At 42.7% G+C, this 22716-nt stretch overlaps 1 protein-coding gene across 3 annotated transcripts; it reads left to right on the top strand.

The window, feature by feature from the left end:
* Window positions 1–499: 499 nt before the first annotated feature.
* LRRCC1 (leucine rich repeat and coiled-coil centrosomal protein 1) lies at window positions 500–22081 on the top strand. Of its 3 annotated transcripts, XM_028736593.2 has the most exons (19): window positions 500–600; window positions 1728–1933; window positions 3102–3167; window positions 3682–3849; window positions 4996–5165; window positions 5287–5487; window positions 6473–6666; window positions 7963–8158; window positions 9688–9836; window positions 12235–12439; window positions 13392–13531; window positions 14204–14405; window positions 16534–16719; window positions 16896–17070; window positions 18182–18345; window positions 18635–18843; window positions 19043–19180; window positions 20153–20288; window positions 21768–22081. In XM_028736593.2, exons 1-19 carry the CDS (start codon window positions 542–544, stop codon window positions 21888–21890), a joined length of 3087 nt encoding a protein of 1028 aa, XP_028592426.2. In that variant the 5' UTR covers window positions 500–541; the 3' UTR covers window positions 21891–22081. The 3 variants fall into 3 exon arrangements, with proteins under 3 accessions (XP_028592426.2, XP_077789007.1, XP_077789008.1); XM_077932881.1 differs by lacking the exon at window positions 20153–20288; XM_077932882.1 differs by lacking the exons at window positions 18635–18843; window positions 20153–20288; window positions 21768–22081.
* Window positions 22082–22716: the final 635 nt, after the last annotated feature.

Raw genomic sequence — 22716 nt, 5'->3', positions numbered from 1 at the left:
TGTGTTTGCACTGGCAAGGCTGACATGTGTTTACATTGTTATCTATATATATTTACAAACCTCGTTTTCCACATTTAAAAAAGTCAGAAAGCGGAGGACGAGCTGTCTTGTTTTTAATCACCTTTTATGCTCTCCATAGACTTACATCTTTCCCCGCCTTGCCAAACAACTCTGAGAGATAGGTCAGTCCTAAGAAACTGAGTGGGGGATAAGAGCCCTGGCCCTTCTGAATCGTAACGCGAAGCTCCAAGCACTACCCCTCACTTTCCCTTCCTGTAGTAGGAGAAACGCGCAGAGTCCTGCGGCGCATCCTACTTCCGTCCCGGAAGTGCTCAGGAGACGTGCGTATCTATATTTTGGCATAGCGCTATGGTTCGCTTTCGCTTCGCTCGCAGGGAAGAGCCGCCGGGAGGAGCTTCGAGCTTCCCGTCATGCCGTGCGCGGGCGCGGTTGTCCCAGCGACGGGGTGGGAGGGATTTGAAGCGGAGGGCGGCAAACGCCGCGGCGGCTAAGGGCGAGGGGCAGCTCCGACGGGAGCGGGATGGCGGAGCCCGGAGCGGCCTCGGGGGAGCTCAGCCTCATGGACAAAGGCGTCAAGAGGCGAGCGGCTGCAGCGGAGTCACGGAATGATAGAGTTGGGAGGGGTCCCCAGGGGTCATCTAGTCCAACCCCCCGTAATGCAGGAAATTGGAATCCGTTGGTTCGGGTCCCAGCAGGGCAGGATGAACCACCAAGCGGAAGAAGCTTGGGGCATCCAGGGAAGGGAGGCTCCGGGGGGACATTTCCCACGGCTGGATTTTTAACATTAATGGCCACAAATTGCTCCGCTGAGCAATTAATTAGTTGGAAGTATATTGAATGTCCCAACGGAACCAACTATCCAGCAAGGCCTGGGTTTAAGATTCCCATTCAAACATGAAGCTTATATGAATGGACAGGTGGCTGTCCTAATCACATAAAGGTAAAGGGACCCCTGACCATTAGGTCTGGGGGTTGCGGCGCTCATCTCACTTTATTGGCCAAGGGAGCCAACGTACAGCTTCCGGGTCATGTGGCCAGCATGACTAAGCCGCTTCCGGTGAACCAGAGCAGTGCACAGAAATGCCGTTTACCTTCCCACCGGAGCGGTACCTATTTATCTACTTGCACTTTGACGTGCTTTTGAACTGCTAGGTTGGCAGGAGCTGGGACCGAACAACGGGAGCTCACCCCGTTGCGGGGATTCGAACTGCTGACCTTCTGATCGGCAAGTCCTAGGCTCTGTGGTTTAACCCACAATGCATAACCCTAATTCACAGGCTTGTGAAGATTGGAAGTTGTAGCAAAATGAACCTTATGGGAAGAGCGGGGTGAAAATGCACAGGCAGTTCCACCGTTTAATTCTCACAACAACAACCTTGTGGAGTAGCAGTGAGATAGAAGAACTGGCCCAGGATCCTCCATTGTCTTTTCAAAGCTGCATGGGGATCTGAACTTGCAAGCGGAAAGCTGGTCATACATCACACTGTCTTTCATCCCCAAGCAAATGCAGTCTAATTGAGTGCATCCTAATTGAGCACAGGTAGCCATAGTAGAGAGCCAGGCCTGAGCACTGGAAATGACCGTGTTTACCTGCCTTGCAGACCATTTGAGATAGGCTACTTACTGCTTATTTTCATTAGGATTCTCTATTTCCCTCCCCACAAAAAATTATTACATCCTAATATCATTTGCTTTTTCATTTGTAGTTTAGCGGGGATACCTTTAAGCTCAGAACTTCACACGCTCAACTTGCACTGTAACCAGATCTCCAGAATTGAAAGTCTTGGTCATATGTTGAACTTGCAGCATCTGGATCTCTCATCCAATCGCATACATCGGATTGAAGGGCTGAGTTCCCTGACCAACCTGCGTACCTTAAACTTAGCTTGCAACTTGATAACAAAGGTTGAAGGTTAGTCCTTGGCTTGACTGGTTTTCTGTTCCTAGTGTGCATGTCACATGTAATGACTGTGTTTGGGTGACACGGTAAATCAGTGCTAGTGCAAGCTTCCAGATCGCTCCTGCTGTACTCCTCCCCTAGTGTAAGCAGGAGTAACAAATCACAAGCCTTGGCTTACTACAGTGTGTGAACCAGTGCTTGGCTTCAGATCTTGGTTTGCTTAGAGAGGAAATAAACTCCAAATCCTGGTTCACATGTTACAATAAGCCAAGGCTTGTGGTTTGTTGCTCCTACTTGTGCCCAGGAGGAATGCAGTAGGAGCAGTTCAACAGTGTGTGCTGGTTTACTGTTTGTTCAATGCAAATTCTAGTTTATGGCGGGGTGGGGAACCTCTGGCCCTCCCAATGTTGCTGAACTGCAGCTCTCACCAGCCCTAACAAGCATAGCCAATGACTGGGGATGTTGGGAGTTGTAGTTCAGCAACATCCGGTACCCTACACCTGGTTTGTAACTTGTTCGTTTCTGACTCAAACACAACTCACTGGCTTGTGAACTTCCAATAGCTGCTTATTATTATTATTGTTATTATTATATTTATTTATTTATTTATTTATTTTATTTTATTTTATTTTATTTTATTTTATTCATTTATGCCTTTCTCCCAGAACCGGGACTTAGTTAAATGTTCTTATAAAAACACATGCTATTTTGTTTTGTAATTAATTGTAAAAGGAAGACCCTTCTCCTCCCCACCTCCAAGCTGGATTGGAAAGTTGTGGATTCCTATGATGATGCTTGGCAACTCTGTCAAGATGTGCTTTGCTAGCCCAGTCCTCAAACAATCCTCTGCTTCCTTCCCCAGTTCCAAGCTGAGATGAAAAGTGGTGGGAATGTCGTCTTAAAATTGCGCTGGATCTCAGAACTGGAGACATACTTTGTTTATTAAATTTATATCCCACTCTTCCTCCCAAAGGAGCCCAGGACAGTAGGGACATAATGTGAGGTCAGGAACAAGGGACAGTAACCATAAATTCTGGCTTGGCTGCCGACCAACCCAAAACTGGACCCCTGTAACTGTTGCGACTTTATCTTTTTTCTACATTATCTTATTGGCATATATTCTTTATCTATTCTCCGTGGTCAGTGATTTTTTTGTTTTCTTTACCTTTTTCTTTCCCAGGACTGGAAAAGCTGTTTAACTTAACTAGATTGAATTTGTCTTACAACCGCATACATGACCTTACAGGTAAGAGATTTTTGCAGCTCAACCCTCTGCATATCTACTTGGAAGTAAGTCTTACTATGTTTGATGTGACTTAACTCCCATGATGGCTTTGCGAGAATTGTTATTGCTGCTGCATACATCTAACAATTGCCAATAAAGTATTCATGGGATATTTTACAGAAGAAAAGGATGAAAAGTGGTTTATTCTAAAAGGAATTACTTTTTCCACATAACACATCATTTCAGCTACAGAACATTCCCTCAGGAAACAGTGATGGCTACCAACTTGGATGGCTTCAACAGAGGATTAGACAAATTCAAGGAGGCTGAGCCCATCAGTGGTTACTAACCTTGATGCCTATGTTTTACCTCCACTATGCTTCCAAATTCCAGTTGCTGAGAATCACATTTGGCCATTGTGAGACCATGATCCTGGTCTAGATGAGCCCTTGGCTTGATCCAGAAGGGATTTCCTTGTCTTTACACCCCTTCTTGTTGAAAATGTTTTTTTGACATACTGTGTCTGTTTTTACAGGACTTTTATATCTTCGTGGAGCCAATTTTAAAATTAGTTCTCTTGAGCTACACGGCAATTGTATAAGTAATATTAACCATTTACTCCAGTGCTTGGTGGGATTACAGTACCTGTCAAATCTTTCTTTGGAGAAGAGTGGAAAAAGTAATCCAGTGTGTGCAAAAATAGGTAAGAGTGGTGCACAGGAAACATTTACAACTCACTCTATTTGCATTTTGAAGATCGGCATTTCCAGCTGATCACCAGATCATGACTTGGATCTAGATAACTGTTGGCAGAAAGAGAAAAGCACAAGTGCTGGCCCATGAATTATTGTGCTAAGGTTGTAGAAGACTTCTTGCAGCGTGGCTATGGCACCCCAGTTATAGAATGTCTCCCCCTCAGAGGCCAGGCTGACGCTAGCGTTGATCTTAGTTCAGCACCGGGGAAACCTTTGACTGCAGCTTAGTATTGATGTTTGCTTGATTTTTAAATTAATGGCTATAGCAGGTTTGCAATTTGCTGTTTTCGTATTCAGCCATTATAGGGCGGGTTATAAGTATTTTAATAAGCAAAATATTCATAAGGGTGCATTGCAATATAAAAAAACATGCTGAGAAGAAAGACGCAGACTGTACCATATAAAGTTCAGTGAACAATGAAAAAGTCTTGAGAAAGAGCTTGCGCAAACAGCAGAACTGCTTTGAAATCTTCTCATGTGGTGCTCTTTTGCTCCATTCAGAATTAGCCCTTCTGCGAGTGGTTGAGGCTTTCGGCTGCCAGAAAAACATCTTGGGAATGGATTGGAGCCTATAATTTAGTTATTCAGTGAATGATGTTTCAGATAATACAAGGATAGGGAACCTGTGACCCTCCAGATACAGTGGTACCTCAGGTTATGTACTTAATTTGTTCCGGAGGTCCGTTCTTAACCTCAAACTGTTCTTAACCTGAAGCACCTCTTTAGCTAATGGGGTCTCCTGCTGCTGCTGTACCACCGGAAGACGAATTCTGTTCTCATCCTGAAGCAAAGTTCTTAACCTGAGGTACTATTTCTGGGTTAGCGGAGTCTGTAACCTGAAGCGTATGTAACCTGAAGCGTATGTAACCCGAGGTACCACTGTACTTGATTCCTTATTCCCATCAGCCTCAGCCAGCACAGCCAATTGTTTGGGATGATGGGGAGTTGTAGCCCAAAGCATCTGGTAGGGAAACTGGTTCCCCATCCCTCTGGTATTGGGATAGTCAGATATGCTATACTGAAATGAATTTGCCTCACTGTTGGTGATGTTTAGACTGAAGCATGGAGCTTAATAGCTTCTCTGTTCTTCTTAGGCTACAGAGAGATCCTCCTTCAGGCTTTACCCCAGCTAACCATCCTAGATGGAAGGAATATATTTGGTGAACCAGTAAACTTGGCAGAAGCAAATTCAACAGATCTGAAGTGCTTAGAAGGCCTTTTGGACTGCTTGGCTTCATCCAGTTCTCCTGCAGATGATGATGAGGTGCTGTGACTTCTGCATGTGGGGGGGCAGGGGAGGGGGGCCTTTTTGTCTCTGAAAATCTCAAAGCAGTGTGCATCCCCTCCCCGCTCCCCATCACTTATGCTTTGTTTCTTTTAAACAGACTTGTATCAATTTGCCAGTGATGACACCCCGTATTGATGAGGTGTTAGCTCAGTTTCGCCAGCGTGTCTGTACACCAACCTGGCCCGCCACTAGCTCTTCCCCTGAGGGCATATCCTCTTCCGAGCCAGAAAGAATTAAACTGGACAGTGACATGAGAATAAAAAAACTAGAGGATCAGATATCACAGCTACTGGAAAAGGTAACAGTTTACATTTCCCCCTCTGGCTTGACAGATGTCTGTTTGCTGATGAACATTGGAACGTACGAAGGAGCCTTGTACCTGGTCAGACAGTAGGCCCATCTAGTTCAGTGTTGTCTACATTGACTTTCTCTTGCATCTCTCCCGACCTGACTTGGAGGTGCCGGGAATTAAACTTGGGTTGTTCTGAAAGGCAGGTGTTCTACCACTGAACTACAGCCCTTCCCCAAATGTAGGGTGGATCTACACTGGTCGTTTATAACGTTAAAATGCATTATTAAAATGAAACAACAGAGGGCGCTGTGGAGCAGCGAGCCTTCGACAATGGGAAACTGCATTGAGAGTTATATAATGTTATATTTAATAACATTTTTACAGATCAGTGTAGATCCAGCCGTAGTTACAATTGAAACAGTTGCTCCATGTGACATAGATATAGTTTATATCTTGTGCACCTATTATAGAGGCTTGGGATGACTGCAGCAAAGCTACCAGCTGACTTGCCTGAAACAATTGACTTCTCCGCCCATTTTTTTCCATTTGGTTGCTTCTGGCTCATTCTCCTTGCTTTAATACCAAAGGTCTGAACTGAAAGGTCTGTAGTCCATGACTTCAGACAGAGTGTGATCAACAAGCCACTTGAGCTTCTGTAGTCCCAGAACTGCAGTGTGAATAAGCTTCAGAGTGCAGTATGAGCCATGCGCTTGAGAGCAAAATTGTTCTTATGGTCTGAGTGGAAAGTGCTGAAGCTTGCAGTCAAGGGGCTTAGGCTGGGTATTTTGGGAACTTAAAGGGAAGAAGAACCTCACTTAATTGCTGCTTGAAGTAATAATGGACACTTCTTACTTTTGGAGTTAATACATTTTCACAGATTATCCTGCTGTAAGTGGCATTCAGTGTAATCAGCTACCCAAGACTGTCTAAAAGTAATAGGTCTAAAGATCAAGTAAGATAAAAAATGAGCTCTAAATCCTTTTATTTTTAGGTGACTAATACTTCAAAGGCTGGCGTTGCTCTTAATGTTCTCAAAGCAAAAAAGGACACAGATCTCACTTCAGAGAGTGGTGGTGAAAGTGGGAAAGAGAACAGAAAGGTAGCTAAAAGGAGCAAGATCCCCAGTTATCGAAAAGCCACATCGTCTACAAAGTACCATTCTCAGAGAGGCAAAATTTCAGACAGGTATCTTCAGTTTGTTGATGTGTGCTTCCATATTCACATGCAGTCTTTTATCCATTTACTTGGGAGTAAGCCTCATTGAACTTGGTGGATTTCTGAATAGGCATGTCTAAAATAATGTTTTCAGTGGACTTTTTAGGTACTTCTAGTTGGTACCCTGAAATCATCTTCTGAGGCCCTTTGTGCCTCCTCCACAAGAAGTCCGGAGGGTAGCAACACGAGAATGGGCCATTTCTGCAATAGCTCCCCATTTGTGGAATGCTTTCCCTGGGGAGTTTCGCCCGGTGCCTTCATTATACACCTTTAGGCGCCAGGCAAAAACATTCCTCTTTAATCAGGCCTTTGGTTGACTGACATTCAATGGCCTTTTAAAATTTGGGGGGGGTATCTTTATTTTATGTATTCTGTGTTTTTATATCATGGTTTTATCCTGTGAACTGCCCTGAGACCTGCAGGTATAGGGTGATATGCAAATTTAATAAATGCCATATTTTTCGCACCATAGGACGCACCGGACAATAGGACGCACCCTGTTTTAGAGGGGAGAGAACAAGAAAAAAAAATCTCCCCCTCTCTGGCGGCAGGAGGCGCTGCGCAGAGATGGAGAGAATTTCCCCCCTCTTGTTTTCCCCCTCTAAAACAAGGTGCCATTTAAGGTGCGTTCAGTTGCCTTTAGGCGGCTACCTTGGAAGCCTGGAGAGCAAGAGGGGTCGGTGTGCACCGACTCCTCTCGCTCTCCAGGCTTCAGGTTCCTTTCGACCTGCTCTTTGGGGCTGGCGGGGGGAAGCCCACCACCAGCCCCAAAGAGCAGGTCGGGGAGCAGCGGAAAGGCACGCAGTGGAGAGGCTGCTGCCATAGTCGCACGTCACCTCTCCAGCCGGGAGAGGGTCGCGGGGCTATGGCTTCTTTAGCCCCGTGCGCGCTCTCCCGGCTGCAGAGGTGGCGCGCGGCTAAAGAGGCTGCTGCAATAGCCACGTGTCACCTCTCCAGCCGGGAGAGGGTCGTGGGGCAATGGCGTCTTCGCTCCATAGGACGCACACACATTTCCCCTTCATTTTTGAAGGGGAAAAAGTGCGTCCTATAGAGCGAAAAATACGGTAATAATAATAGTTCAATCGGAGAGCAGTTTGGGTGTTAAAAATACAACAGAAATTGTTTTGTGTGCTAGTTTATGATCAAGTAAAAGCACAGAAAATTCTCCTTTAAGTATTTGGAAGGCATTCTAAATGCATTTGGTAACATCTGGAAGTTTTTTTGTCCAAGTATTGATGTGTGAGTTTAATTTATGTATCGTTTTAGGGCAGGAGAGCAGACTTGTGCAAAGTCAAAAACTCGAGGATCTCAAGTTAAAGAGGAAGAAAATTCAAGTCCAACTTCAGAAGTTCTGAGCTCAGATTTAGTGGGGAGATCGCCCAAGAATTTGGGTGTGCAGAAAAACCAAATGAAAAACCTAAAACGTTTAGATTCCAGTACTCAAGAAGAGTCGACTTACAGGGTAGGTATATTTTACTCTGGACCATAAAGAAGGCTGATCGCCGAAGAATTGATGCTTTTGAATTATGGTGCTGGAGGAGACTCTTGAGAGTCCCATGGACTGCAAGAAGATCAAACGCATCCATTCTTAAGGAAATCAGCCCTGAGTGCTCACTGGAAGGACAGATCGTGAAGCTGAGGCTCCAGTACTTTCGCCACCTCATGAGAAGAGAAGACTCCCTGGAAAAGACACTGATGCTGGGAAAGATGGAGGGCACAAGGAGAAGAGGGCGACAGAGGACGAGACGGTTGGATAGTGTTTTCGAGGTTACCAGCATGAGTTTGACCAAACTGCGGGAGGTAGTGGAGGACAGAGGTGCCTGGCGTGCTCTGGTCCATGGGGTCACGAAGAGTTGGACACGACTAAACGACTAAACAACAACAAGGCTAACATGGTTTTCACGCTAGCCATAAAAACTGGCACTAATATAAATATTGATCAACAGAAGTAGGAGTAACTTTCTAAATCGAAGTGGAGAGAACCCCTAAACTTGTAAGGCAGCATGAGTGTTCTAGCTGTTGGTCCACTGAGCACAGGATCTCTTGCAGCTGAATCGGCTTATAGATATCACTATAGGATCACATCTGCTTTCTCATGTTTTTTCCTTGCATCAGCACCTCCTTCAGCAGTCTACTTGCTGTTTTGAACTTCAAAACTGGCTCTTCTTTTGCAGTATGCACCTTACTACCATTGTCACACGGACATTCTCATGCTTTTATGAAACCCATTGTTTCTTTTCCAGCATTACTAGACTTTACCTTTGCTGACCTTCATTCTTCTACTTATTTGGAGCTGAAGTAGATCATTTCTTGATATGCCCAATATTGGTTTTTAAAGTTGGGATTTGTTAGTTGTTAAGCGAAAGCAATCCCTTTGCCTTAACTGTCTAGTAGCCTAGTTTTTAAACCCTTCCTATAGTGTAGCAGGGGATGCGGGTGGCGCTGTGGGTAAAAGCCTCAGCGCCTAGGGCTTGCCGATCGAAAGGTCGCGGTTCGAATCCCCGCGGCGGGGTGCGCTCCCGTTGCTCGGTCCCAGCACCTGCCAACCTAGCAGTTCGAAAGCACCCCCGGGTGCAAGTAGATAAATAGGGACCGCTTACTGGTGGGAAGGTAAACAACGTTCCGTGTGCTGCGCTGGCTCGCCAGATGCAGCTTTGTCACGCTGGCCACGTGACCCGGAAGTGTCTCCGGACAGCGCTGGCCCCCGGCCTCTTGAGTGAGATGGGTGCACAACCCTAGAGTCTGTCAAGACTGGCCCGTACAGGCAGGGGTACCTTTACCTTTACCTTTATAGTGTAGCAGCCTGCAGTGTTGGAGTCATGGCCATATAGCACGTTATCTTTCGGGAGAATAAAGTGGGTGTCTATCATCTCCCTTCAGTGCCAACACCCTTCCTGCCCCAAAATGCATCCACCTTTCTTCTTAGCAGAAGCAATTCTTCTGCATTTGTAGTTTCTCCTTTGGATTATATGGGATCTCTGTCTTGTTCAGGCACTAATTCAAGAGCTGGATCAGGAGAGAGAGAAAAGGTGGAAGGCTGAACAAGCTGAAAAGAAACTGAGAGAAAATATCAAAGAGCTGCAGGACCAAGCAAAAGAAGAAAAGGGTATTCAAAGTATGGCCGTGTATACTACAGACCGGTAAGGATCCAGCATGTTCAAATGACCTTCTGAAAATTAATTTAGTACCAGTTTCCCCCCCACTAGCATTTCTTCAGGCAACAGAGAGGGAGTATTTTAGAGCAATAAAATATTACAAGTTTCTATAGGTGTCTGTAGGTTTATTTGCAAATCAATAACTTTCAGTGTGTCTTAGGCTATAAATCTTCCACAATCCTGTTCTGTGCTACTGCTCTTCAACAGAAGAACACATTGTGTCAAAGGTGGATGGAGGTGCAGCTTTTCAGAAAACTGATCAACCTCGTCACCAGGGTGATACTATTAGCAATATTATAATTGACTTTGCCTTCAAATAATTTTGAAGTGTGCTTGAAAAATCCTTGTTAGCACTTCTGGCATTTGAATATATGTGAATAACTCTGAGGATTATCTGCAAAACTTCTATGCATAGTTTATCCTTCAAAAAAAGAATATTACTTTTACAACATTGCATTTCAGATATTGGTCTGGTTTGCACAAAATGCTAATTCTTGGTTTATTAACCAATGGGCTTTTTAAAAAATCATCCGAGCCCTTCCCTGTGGCTTAACTATATTTTGTTACTGCCAACAATATGTGAAGGCATAGCTTGTTGCTGTTGGCTTGTGCACCTTGGTTTGTTTTAACTGTGACTTGACATTACATACGAACCCTTCCTTAGTTTGATCACCTTTGTTTGATCACCAAACTACAAAGGCCATAGCAGCTGCAGAAACAGCCTTTGTAGAAACAAGCCATGGTTTCTATAATCATCTCAAGTGGTTTGTGTGATCATCTGTGGGACAACTTCATACTTGTGGCAAACTTGTGGTTTGTCAAACAAGCTATGGCTTAGTGTAATGTGTGAATCAGGCCATTATTTCCTGATGATGAACATGCCCACTTAAAATATATATTGGGCTGTGTTTGCTATTAAGCTACCTTTGCAGTTCCCACTCACCTTCTTGTGAATGTTTGTCACTTGGATAATTCCACATCCTTTTCAGCCTATAAGAACAGAAAAGTTGCTTGTTTTTCTGTGAAGGAAAGCCAAGCTGCTGAATTCAGCATCTATTGTCAAGTTTTGTGTGTTCTGGGCTTGTGGGAATGTTGAAATATGCACAACCCTAATGGACATACCTGGACCTTGCTATGAGGATTTGACAAGGAGGCCATAGCTCAGTGGTAGAGGAATATGCTTTGCATGTGAAAGGTTCCATGCTAAGTCCTTGGCTTCGCCAGTTAAGACTGAAAAATGCTCCTCCCTGAAACCCTGCAATTTAGCATGGGCACAACTGTGCCAGTTAGAATCTCACTTGGAATACAGCAACACAAGGTCTTCTATAAGCTTGATGCAGAAATGCTGAAACTGCACAAAGCTGGATGCCAAAGTATATGCCAGTAGTTTTAGGCAGATGATTTAACTCCTGAGTTAAATATTTACAGTTCTGCCTCTCGAACTTTGAGTGCTTTCTCATTGCCCTTCTGGAAAAGCTTTCCCCTCCTCACTTAAAGACTTAGTTCTATCAACTATTAATACAACTCATTGCTTAGGTTGGGAGCATGACAAAAACAGTAATTTGACCGGAGATCACTTAGGTACCGACTGTTGGGTTCTTCTGCCATTGACTAAAAACATACCTCTTCACCCAAGCTTTTCCTAACTGTTAATACCAGATCCTAGCATTTCTGGCTATTTTAATAGCAACTGATGTTTGCTGATATGGCTTTTTAAAATGGCTTTTTAATTTTCCTATAATCTGCCTTGGTGTTTAAAATGAAAGGTGATATATAACAATTTTAATACAGTGGTACCCCGGGTTAAGAACTTAATTCGTTCCGGAGGTCCATTCTTAACCTGAAACTGTTCTTAACCTGAAGCACCACTTTAGCTAATGGGGCCTCCTGCTGCTGCCGTGCCACCGGAGCATGATTTCTGTTCTGAAGCAAAGTTCTTAACCCGAGGTACTATTTCTGGGTTAGCGGAGTCTGTAACCTGAAGCGTATGTAACCTGAGGTACCACTGTAAGTAAAAAATAAATCCATTGTCTAACTATAGCTCAACTTAGACATCATACCAAATCATGGTTAAGGAAGCTGAACTGTTCTGGCATAATATCTGAATGGACAAGCCATAGTTATGTCTGGCCCTTTGCCTCTGGAGGTTGCTGTTCCGTGAGTGTCAGAAGCTGAGTACTGGGAGTCAGGGAGCAGATGAGCAGGTTTAAAGCATGGCTTGCCTATATGCTTTGGAAATGATAACTATGATTTGGCCTTAAGTGATACACCAAGTATCAAAAGCTATACAATACTATGGTGGCATCTCTTCTTACATTCCTAAACAGCGCCACTTCTTACTTTGAAAAAGTAGTGATTTTGAATTGAACGTGATGTTTTTCAGGCTAAAAGAGCTGGTATTGAGAGAAAGAAATGCGAAAACCAAACTTCAGGCGGACATTCAGCATCTGAAAGACGAAGTTGAACGACTTCACAAGGAACTAGATCAATCACGACATAAAGTGGAGGATCAACAAAAGGCACTTCAGACTTTAGAAGAAACGCTGTCCAAAGTGGAGACTCAAAGAGCACAGCGGCAAGCTTCAGAGGTACAACCTTTGTTTCTCACTGAAGAAAATGAGTACTGCATTGGCATTGGCTGCATTGGGAGAGCATCACCATATTCAGCTCCTGTAATCTCTACAGCTGGAAAAATTGCTGCCGCATAGTAAACCTTGTGCAGCTCCTTTCGTACAAAAGGGCAGCACAACCAGTTCCGCTACAGCGGGCACTGAGCCTAGCGGGCACCACAGGATATTACAACTATGACATACATAGTATATTAAGCAGAACGGAAGCGATGGGGGGGGGGCTATCCTTGCACAGGGCATCACTGAAATTTGAAAGACCTTCAAAAGCTTCCTGTGTAATTGCAGGGATGTGTGGTTAATGATGTTCAACTTTATAAAGCTATTGAATGGTACTGTGGATAGGAGTGTGAGCCAAACAATGAAAGATGTGATTGGGGGGCATGGGGAGTAATGTAAAAGTGTATTCCATGAGAGGGGAAGCTCTTTCAGCCTGAGAGCCATGGTACCTTCTGCCCAACTCCCAGTGCCGCATGCTAGTTGTGCTACATCAAAAAGCAGATAGAGGAAAGGAGGGCAAAACCAGAGCCAGATCTTCATGGAGTTTGCAGCTGAGGATAGAAATATTGATGCTTAATTCTCTGTCTTCAATCTCTGTCTGCCTCTGCCTGCCTGCCTGCCTGCCAATCTCTCAATCTCTCTCTCTCTCTCTCTCTCCACACCCACCCACACAAACCACATGGCAATTTGACTTGAAACTCTCTTGCATTGCTACTGACATAAGGCTGTTTTCAAGCCCAATTGCTTCATAGGTTTTTTAGGGGGTAGGAGTACATGCTAGCCAGAAAGATCAGGAGTTTTCCATGATTTCTCATGGTGAAGCTGGCAGCTCCGCCAAGATGTTTTGCTTGTAGTGCCAACTATCAGCAACCATGACAGTGTTTTCCTTATCTTCCTTTGATACATTGCACAGAGGAAGCAAATTCAAGCTGCAGAATTAAAAGTTTCAGCTTCTGAGAGAGAAGTGCAATTGCTTCGAATTTCTTTGCAGCAGCAAAAAGAGAAGGTGGAACAGGTCCATGAACTTCTTATGCTGAGAGAGCAGGAACACAGGTATGTGTCTCAAGACAATCCAGAAAGCACAGGTGTACATTAGTTGTGCATTAAAAAAAAAAGTTCAGCTTTGTGTTGTTGAAAATAGCCTAGGCTGCACTTAGCTGTAGTCTAAAGCCCCATTTAAGTTGCTAGGACTTACTTCTGAGTAGTTGTGGTTAGAACTGTGCTGTAAATTTATATTTTTCTAATTCAGACACCTTCTCTTGCGGAAAGCATTTTGCAAGTTTTGAAAGTGGGATTCCTTGGTTGGGCATAACAACCAAGGCTAAACCTTCTGCATGTAGTTATTCCCATGGTCAGACAGTAGAATATTCTATTAAAAGAGAGAAAGTGCAGAGACAGTTAATTTTGTACTTCATACAGAAGAATTCATCAGGTTTTCCCAGCAAACCGAAACTACAATTTGCTGTTTTTAGAAAGATTATAAACTGGCAAAGATGCCTTTTTAAAGGGAGCAAGTCCTTGTGGTAAGAAATGGTTGTAAGTGAAGTGCTATCCAGGCAGTCTTGTATCTGAATTAACATCTGTGATCTCAAGAACCATTTGAGACTCATCTCTGCATACGTGGTGTCTGAGAACTAAGAAGTATGGAAGAACTCCCATCTGCAGACATGCACTCCTCATTTATTTTACTGTGTAGCTTCTCACTCATAGGTCTTGTTATTCCAGAAAAGAACTTGAAACTAGAGTTACATTGACTGGCTCTGAATTCCAAGAAGCTTTGTCAAAAGAAGTGGCCAGAGAGCAGCAGAGGCACGAACATCATATTAAAGAACTGCAGGGGAAGAATACTCTGCTGCACCAAAAGTATAAGGATCTAGAGGATGAGTTTCGTTTTGCATTAACGATAGAGGCCAGAAGATTTACTGAGGTAAGAAATAGAAAGTGAATGAGGAGATCTATATTAGGAATTCTTCTGCTAAAGCAGAAATGATTGTCCTTTTTTCATAGCAGTACATTTGCAACAATAAGTTCATTCCGCATTGTAAAGAGTCTGTGCTCTGGAACTCCATTTTATTTTATCTGTGTTTTTATTTTTATTGCGTTATTTTATCACACATGTGTTTGCTGTTCTGGGTTTCTTTGGGAGGAAGCTATATCAGCATATAAATTTAATAAATAAATAAAATCAATAAGATCCATATATTTTGGGTTTTTTTATATTGTAATTTTATGTTGCGAACCGTCCTGAGATCTATTGATGAAGGGCAGTGTACAAATTTAATAACTAAATAAATTCAGTTTTTACTAAATAAACATATCTGTTAATTAGCTGCTATAAAATTGATTAGTGCTTTTATGGAAACTTTGAGGATTCACTCAGGCTGCAATACACACTGATTTTGGAGCAAATCCCATTGAACTCAATGCTGCTCGCTTCTGTGTAGACGTGGATAAGATTGCACTTGTTAAGTTACAAAATTAAAAAACTTGACAGTGCAAACCTAGACACATCTACTCAAAAGTAAGTCCCACTGCTATTTACTCTCAGGTAAGTGTGCATAAAATTGAAGGCTTTGTGTTTTTATTGGCTTAAATCAGTGTATTGTATATATATTTTTAATTTTCAGATACTGCCAAGCTAAATTGTGTCAAGCAAAAATACATTGCACACGTACCACAATAATTATATTTTAGCAACTAACTAATGTGTTATAGGAAGTAATTTCATAAAGTTTAAAAAACTTATAAACTAGTTTTCATTCTGCCCACACTCATTTTACTCTTAGAAATACCCGCTTTTCCAATTCTAGTGTAACAGCTGCTCACTTATGCAACAGAAATCTGCTTGTACAGTAGAACCGAGGTTTTTGAAGGTAATCTGTTCCGGAAGACTGTTTGACTTCCGAAACGTTCAAAAACTGAGGATCAATGGGCTGGCTGCAAAGTCAATGGGGGGGAATTAAAAACACACCTCAGAAGCAGTTCTACAGTGGTACCTCGGGTTACATACACTTCAGGTTACCGACTCCACTAACCCAGAAATAGTGCTTCAGGTTAAGAACTTTGCTTCAGGATGAGAACAGAAATCGTGCAGCAGTGGCGCAGCGGCAGCAGGAGGCCCCATTAGCTAAAGTGGTGCTTCAGGTTAAGAACAGTTTCAGGTTAAGTACGGACCTCCGGAACGAATTAAGTACTTAACCCGAGGTACCACTGTACTTCTAAGGTGCACTCAAAAATGGAAGCAATTACTTCTGGGTTTTCTGCGTTAGGGTTCCAAAATGTTCAGCTTCCGAGACGCTTGAAAACCAAGGTTCCACTGTACAACAAGGCAAGCCTCTCCATACCTCCTGTGCTCCCCCAAAAGCTGCTGCACAGTATCCTCCAATTCTCTGGAGCAGATTTTGGGGACTGCAGGCAGGAAGAGAGGAGGAAGAAGGTCTGTGGCATTTGTAGATGCCCACTTGTGTTACATTACATCTCGCCCCTAAACAACTCCAAACACTTTTTCTGTGCCTGCAGAAGAGCTGACTTAGCTATAGAAGGAACTCTGGTTTTAAATGCTTATCCATTGACTTCCTTCAGTTCATTCAAGTAACACTTGAAAATATCCTTCAACAAACATATACTGCTTAAAGGATCACCTCCAGCTCAGAAATGTATTATGACTGATGATGTTTTTCCCGAAAGTTTCCGCATCCTCAAAGAAAAGCTGCTTAAAAGTTCAGTTTTAAGATATTACATGCTTTCATTAATTTCAGTTCTATTTTGAATTGAGGAACTTATTATAGCTTTTATATATAGTTTTTAGTCTTTTCTCCTTCTTGCTAACTGATGATATTCAGCGTCTATTTTTAGTTCATAATTTGGAATAAATACTGAGCCTCTCGCTTCCTAAAATGCAAGGTAATATTCGGTGTTTAATGCCATGTGTTTTCAAATTAACCTCTTGTCATTCATTCGAAAGTTACCCTGCAGTTTTTATTGTGTAAGAAATAACTCACACGTAACAATAACCTTTCCAATAATTTGCAATTTGTTTCCCCTTGCTGAAATAGGTTAAAGAAGGCTTTGACAATGTTGCTGCCGAGCTGGCAGAACATAAGCATCTTCTTGCTCAGTCTCTGCAAAAAGAAAAGCAATCGGCCACCCTAATCCAAGAGCTGACATCCATGGTAAAAGAACAAAAAATGAAGATTGCAGAATTAGTCAGATCGAAGCAAGAAACGACACACAACTTGAGAGTATGCATTCATAGGCTTATCTAACTTTTGTATGTTGTCTTCTGTACGCTGCATTTTGTGTTAATACACAGAAGACTGTTGTCAATCAACAGCATGAAACATTGAATGGCACTGCAGCTTCAAATACAGTGAAAGGCTTCTTTCACAATGGCATGCGTCCTTTTTCTTTTTGTCAGAGTCAAATCCGAACTCTTGAAAATATGGTGGAGGAAGATAAACAGGCGACTATTCAACTTGAGCTTCTTAAACAGGAGAAATCAAAACTTATTTCACAGATAACAGCCCAGGAATCTGTAATTGACGGATTAAAAGCGGAGAGGAAAATATGGGGACAAGAGTTGGCGCAACAGGGTAAATACCTGTATTCTGCTTTGGTAGGATGCTGATAAAGAACAAAGTGAAACTTAAACCTGCATGTTAAGCCTCTGTAAGAATGCAAAGTGTCTACATTCTAATGGTGTTGCAATGAGCTGTACTGGCATAAAGCTCCGTAGCTGCATTGTGCTAGACTGGTGACTGGGAGTGGCCGCCGGGACCATATAACACCGGTTCTGAGAGACCTGCATTGGCTCCCAGTACGTTTCCGAGCACGATTCAAAGTGTTGGTGCTGACCTTTAAAGCCCTAAACGGCCTCGGTCCTGTATACCTGAAGGAGCGTCTCCACCCCCATCATTCAGCCCGGACACTGAGATCCAGCGCCGAGGGCCTTCTGGCGGTTCCCTCATTGCGAGAAGTGAGGCTACAGGGAACCAGACAGAGGGCCTTCTCAGTAGTGGCGCCCGCCCTGTGGAACGCCCTCCCATTAGATGTCAAAGAGATAAATAATTACCTGATATTCAGAAGACATCTTAAGGCAGCCCTGTTCAGGGAAGTTTTTAATATGTAACGCTGTACTGTTTTTAACACTGATTGGGAGCCGCCCAGAGTGGCTGGGGAAACTCAGCCAGATGGGCGGGGTATAAATAATAAATTATTATTATTATTATTATTATTATTATTATTATTATTATTATTATTATTATTATATATCTATTTCCTAATGCATCGCAGCTTTATGTTTTGGTAGTGCTTTACACAGTAGAGGCATTCATCCCCAATCTGGCATGCTCCTGTATCACACACATAAGAGCTGCTGAAAGTGTCTAGGTGTCCTTCCAGCAGTATCATAATTTTCCTGAAATTAATTTCCAAAATACTATTTACGAAGAAAAGGTTGTTCTGTTAATGAGACTTGGGTGTGTTTTTTCATTCTTAAGCTAAGCAGGTTAACAATTTTCAAACAGTTACTACAGTAGCCTAAACAAAGAGGCATTTAAGAAAGCCTGGATGCCCAATGTTAATTTTCAGACATGAAGAAGAGTGGGGTGGTTTGGATTGCTTTGCAATCTGTTAACACGACAAATTAACTTCGTTATCTGCAGCACTGAAAACGTAGACTTTGTTTTGTGTCTCCCTCCCCAGGAGCATCTCTTGCTCAAGATCGGGGGAAACTGGAAGCCAAAATAGAAGTACTAACTAGTGAGAATGAGACTCTGAGAAGACAAAACGAGCGCAACAACGACGCATTGAAGATTAAGTCTAAAATAGTGGAGGATCAAACAGAAACGATTAGAAAGTTGAAAGAAGTAAGAGTTGGTTTTTTTAACAAACTTGCCTGAAAACAGATATTGAATACAGTAAAGGTTCTTGTAATGATGAGGGGAAAGCAAAGAAATGGCACAACAATTGTGCATGGGTTGTCTTCAAATGTTATCCATCAGTGATAGAGGTATAATGGCCATTCTTTTCTGGCAAGCGTCCTCTGCTTTTAACTATAGGAGACTGAGTAAGCAGAGTTTTTCCTGTTGATCCATTTTGAACCTTGAAGTTTTAGCTGTGGTCCAGGGCAAATATATTGATAAAATTGTTCTCAAGGCCTCACAGGACCGAGATGAGCAGATAAGAAAGCATCGTGAAGAAAGTACTGAAATGCAGAAGAGACTTCAGGTGCAGCTAGAGGGAAGAGAGACTCAGTTGGATGATCTCATGGAAAAATTGGAAAGGCAAAATGAGAGGAAAGAGGAACTCAAACAGCAGTTGCAGGAAAAAGAAACAGAGCTCGAAGATATCAAGAAAGCTTATAGGTACTAACTAGTAATGTCTTAAATGCTGCTAAATTAATATTAGTAATGCTAAAGTGGTGTCAGTAGGCCATATTGAGGCAGGATGGGAAGCTGTAACTTTTCTTTTCCCATTACAAAAACTTGAAAAGTAGGGATATGGTTTTCATTGTAGTACCAGTAAGTCTCTGAAGCTTCTGTGAAAATGTCCATTACATTTCAGTGCAATGAATAAAAAGTGGCAAGATAAAGGAGGATTGTTGAGCAAATTGGAAGCACAAGTCAAACAAATGAAAGAAAATTTTGATATGAAAGAGAAGCAGCTGATTGAGGAGAGAGATAAAAGTATTCAGGCACAGAAGTAAGTTGCTATATTTGACTTTCTGATTGTATTAACGTGAATTTATTCAAGACAGTCATATTTTTGGTGTATGTATTCTTCATGAAAGATCTTGCAGAACAGGGTGTCTTTCAGATAAATTAGAGAAAGAAATTTTCTTTCCTGAATGGCGGTTGTGGCTTTGGGGGAAGCTTCTTGTTTGCAGTATGGGCATATATTGGAACTTCCATTGGTGAAAGGTGCTCACAACTGTCATTACAATACTGTTTGTTCTTAGCCCTAATTAAATTGAAAATTCATAAAGGACCACCTGTAGCCTGACAAAATTTGAAAGCAATTCTTTAGCCCAATTTTATGAACTCTAGGAGGTGACATAAATATCTGTTGGTATTTGTAAAAAGAGAGTTCCCCTGTGGAAACCTAGTCCATTTCTGTTTTATCTGTGGAAAAAATAAAAAGGGTTCTTTCCATTCACTGAAGGAATTCCAATTCCAATGGTGGAAGCCATTTTTTTTTTTCTGATTACTGCTTACTCTATAGGCCCTTTTGCCTTCTAACAGCTGCTCCAGAGGAATTGAAATAATGTGGGTGGTGAGGAAATTTGTCTTCTGCTCCCCCCCAAACTCTTCCTTTCAGCAGAGCTTCCTGAGTGAGGAATTCTGTTCATGGGAAGCATGGATGGCATCCCAGAAGTCTATGGTTTGAACTTGCAACAGATCCAAGCTTTCCCACCTTCACATATTTCTCCAAATTTCTAGTGTATACATACACTGTCTCTGCTAATGTGGTTTCTGTAACAAAATATCTAGAAAATTGAGATTACAGTAGAAAAAACCCAGTCAGAAAATGCTGCTTACAATATGTGAACAATTTACTGGGATGTACTTAGTAAAGAATATTTTTCTGACTGTAGGAGAATAGTTCTCTACACAACATGCATATCCAAATAATAGTGATATAGATATAAGGTTTAAGAGTTCATTTTGTGTTTAGGGCAGTGGTGGAAAAGCTGCATTCTATGGATGATGCTTTCCGAAGACAACTTGAATCAACGCTAGCAGCGCATCAAGCAGAATTGCTGCAGCTAGCAAATGAAAAGCAACAACAAATTGCGGCAGCAAATGAAAAGGTGATAGATAATGCTAAAAGCACCCAAATGTTGTTTCACTTTTTAAAAATATGTTAAGCAAATAAATCTACAAGTTTTTGTTTGCTAACAATGTGTAGATAACGCCTTGATTACTGCAGCAACTGCAGAAGAATGATCAGCGGATGCAGGATATTGAAAGCAGACCTTCTGATATAGTTGGATCAGGGGCAAAAAAAATCATGCTTTTGACAATGTCACCCCACTACCATTCACTCCCAGTCTGTATTCAAGGTGATGGGCTTAACCTATAAAGCTTCTATAGGCTGGCTGCTGCCTATTACTGAAATGTATTCACGTGGCCTTAAGGTTGACAAGTGATGCCTTGCTGAAAGTCGTATTTGTACTGATAGATTATGCACGCTGAATAATTCTCAGTAATGGTGGTTGGTTGTTCATTCTTTCTTAAAAAATCAAATGAAAGGGCTGCCTAGAGACCATTTTTTTGTAATTTCCCATTAGGAAACTTTTGGAAGTTTGAGTGAAATTAGTTCAAGAATGAATGTGTTCTCTAGTGGGTGCAGGTACATGGTAGTGGTCCTCTGTCTTTGTGAGGAACTTTTACTGAAAATTGGAATGGATCTAAATAAAAGCCTACAGAAGGGGGTTGGCAGAAGCTGACTTTCTTGTCTTTCCCAGTAGCCCATGTCCTCCCCCCCCCAAAAAAAAACACGGGTTGGGGCAGTGGTTTTCAATCAGTGCGCCGTGGGCACCTGGGGTGGGCTCAGGGGTGCCACGGGCAACACTGACCTCTGCCCCTCTTTCCTTCCCTCCCTCCTCTGATGCTCTTTCGTGTCTCTGCCTCCCAAAGGCTTGCACAGCTGTCTACTGCAGCAGCCCTGGCTATAAGCTACGCAGGCGAATGGAGGGGAGCTCAGAGACCCAGGGACTCCCAAGGAGAGGGGAGAGGAGAGGAGGCCTCCACAAGGGAGGGTGTTTGAGAACGGGTGAGAGGCTGCCAGCTCTGCAGGCAAGGGGTGACTTAATAGGGCTCCTGAGCCCCACAGGGATGCCGCAGAGAAAATGTAGTTGGTTGAAGGGAGCTGCGGACTCAAAAAGGTTTAAAACCTCTGGGTTGGGAAATCCTACTAAGCCGGGAGGTGTCTGAAAAGGCAGTCGGCTTCCATCAGCTGCTGTATGTATGCTTTTCCCTGGTTGCAACCCATTAATGTTTCAGGTATGTATTGTATAATGTATACATTTAAAGTATATATTTAACTTTTTAAAGTGTAATAGGTTTTGCACGATAGGCATTATCTTTTATGTAGTCTACATGAAATGTATGTTGGTGCTTTCACAAATGTAACCTCTTCAGCCAATTTCAAACTTCTACCTACCTTTCTATGACACTTTCAGAAATAATGTTGTAAGTTCCTATTATATTTTACGTATCTTTCATTGCACAAACAGACCACAAGTTCACAAGGGTGTCATTTATAACAGATGTAAATTTTATTTCAGGTTTACCAAGTTGAAGAAGAAATGCGTCAACTCTTGCAAGAGACTGCAAGCAATAAAAAGGCCATGGAAGAGAAAATCAAAAGATTGACAGTTGCTTTGAGTGACATTCAGCAGGAGCTCTGAAGTACAGGGAATGTGACACTCCTGTAGAGACATACAAAATTCAGTAAGATAGTCAGCCTTGATGGACACAACTATGACATTAGCCGTTTATTCAAAGTTAGTCTTCTGAAAAAAAAATGCTGCATATTGGCATGACTTATATCTGCACTTTATGTATAATATTTTCAAAATAAATAGTTACCTTTCTTAAATTACTGATTTACTAAAGAGGCGATTCATAGGCTTGAATAACTTTCGGAGGTTTTATAAAGTGGTCTTTGCTCTCTGCCATAGTGCTGAAAGGAAGAATCCTATATATGGGAAAGTGAGAAATATGGTCTTGTGGAACCACTGCTGTATCGTGCGGGATACCAAGCCAGGAGGGATGGCCGCAACAGCATCACATCCAGCAATTGACCTACTTTATTCCACTCTTGACTATGGCAGGTGTCTGAATTTTCTTATGCTCTTCACAACCACTGTCTCGCAGCACAACATAGCACTCTGGGACACAAGGTTCCTCTCTCCTCGGGGTGTTTTTATTTCTGCTAAGTGTGAGGCCAAGATAAGCAATGAAGGCTCACACACAGGGCCGTCTTAACCACGGGCGTGAGGGGTGCCACAAGGTACTGAGATAATGTGTAAGCGTGATGCAAGCTCCCTAAAAAAAGGTCAACCACCCTGGGCAACCTTTCCTGCTCACACAGTCACAACAGCAACCTGGTTGGGCGCTTGGCTAAGCAGCAGCAAAAGGGGAGTTCAAACCCCACCAAGCCTGGAGCGCGGAAGCGCCGCCGCCGCTCACCACCTGCAGGGAGTTTCGCAACGGGAACCAAAGGAAAGCGAC

Source organism: Podarcis muralis, chromosome 8, assembly GCF_964188315.1.
Source record: "Podarcis muralis chromosome 8, rPodMur119.hap1.1, whole genome shotgun sequence".
NCBI lineage: Eukaryota > Metazoa > Chordata > Lepidosauria > Squamata > Lacertidae > Podarcis > Podarcis muralis.
Note: the sequence above shows the minus strand (reverse complement) of the source record. Positions and strands in the feature narration are given on the sequence as shown.

Bases quoted from the DNA above. Each gene is read 5' to 3' on its own strand.
- LRRCC1 (XM_028736593.2), top strand. From the start codon at position 542: ATGGCGGAGCCCGGAGCGGCCTCGGGGGAGCTCAGCCTCATGGACAAA. The intron at 601-1,727 runs GCGAGCGGCTGC...TTTCATTTGTAG, and splicing joins ATGGACAAAGGCGTCAAGAG to TTTAGCGGGGATACCTTTAA. The intron at 17,071-18,181 runs GTAAATACCTGT...CTCCCTCCCCAG, and splicing joins ACAAGAGTTGGCGCAACAGG to GAGCATCTCTTGCTCAAGAT.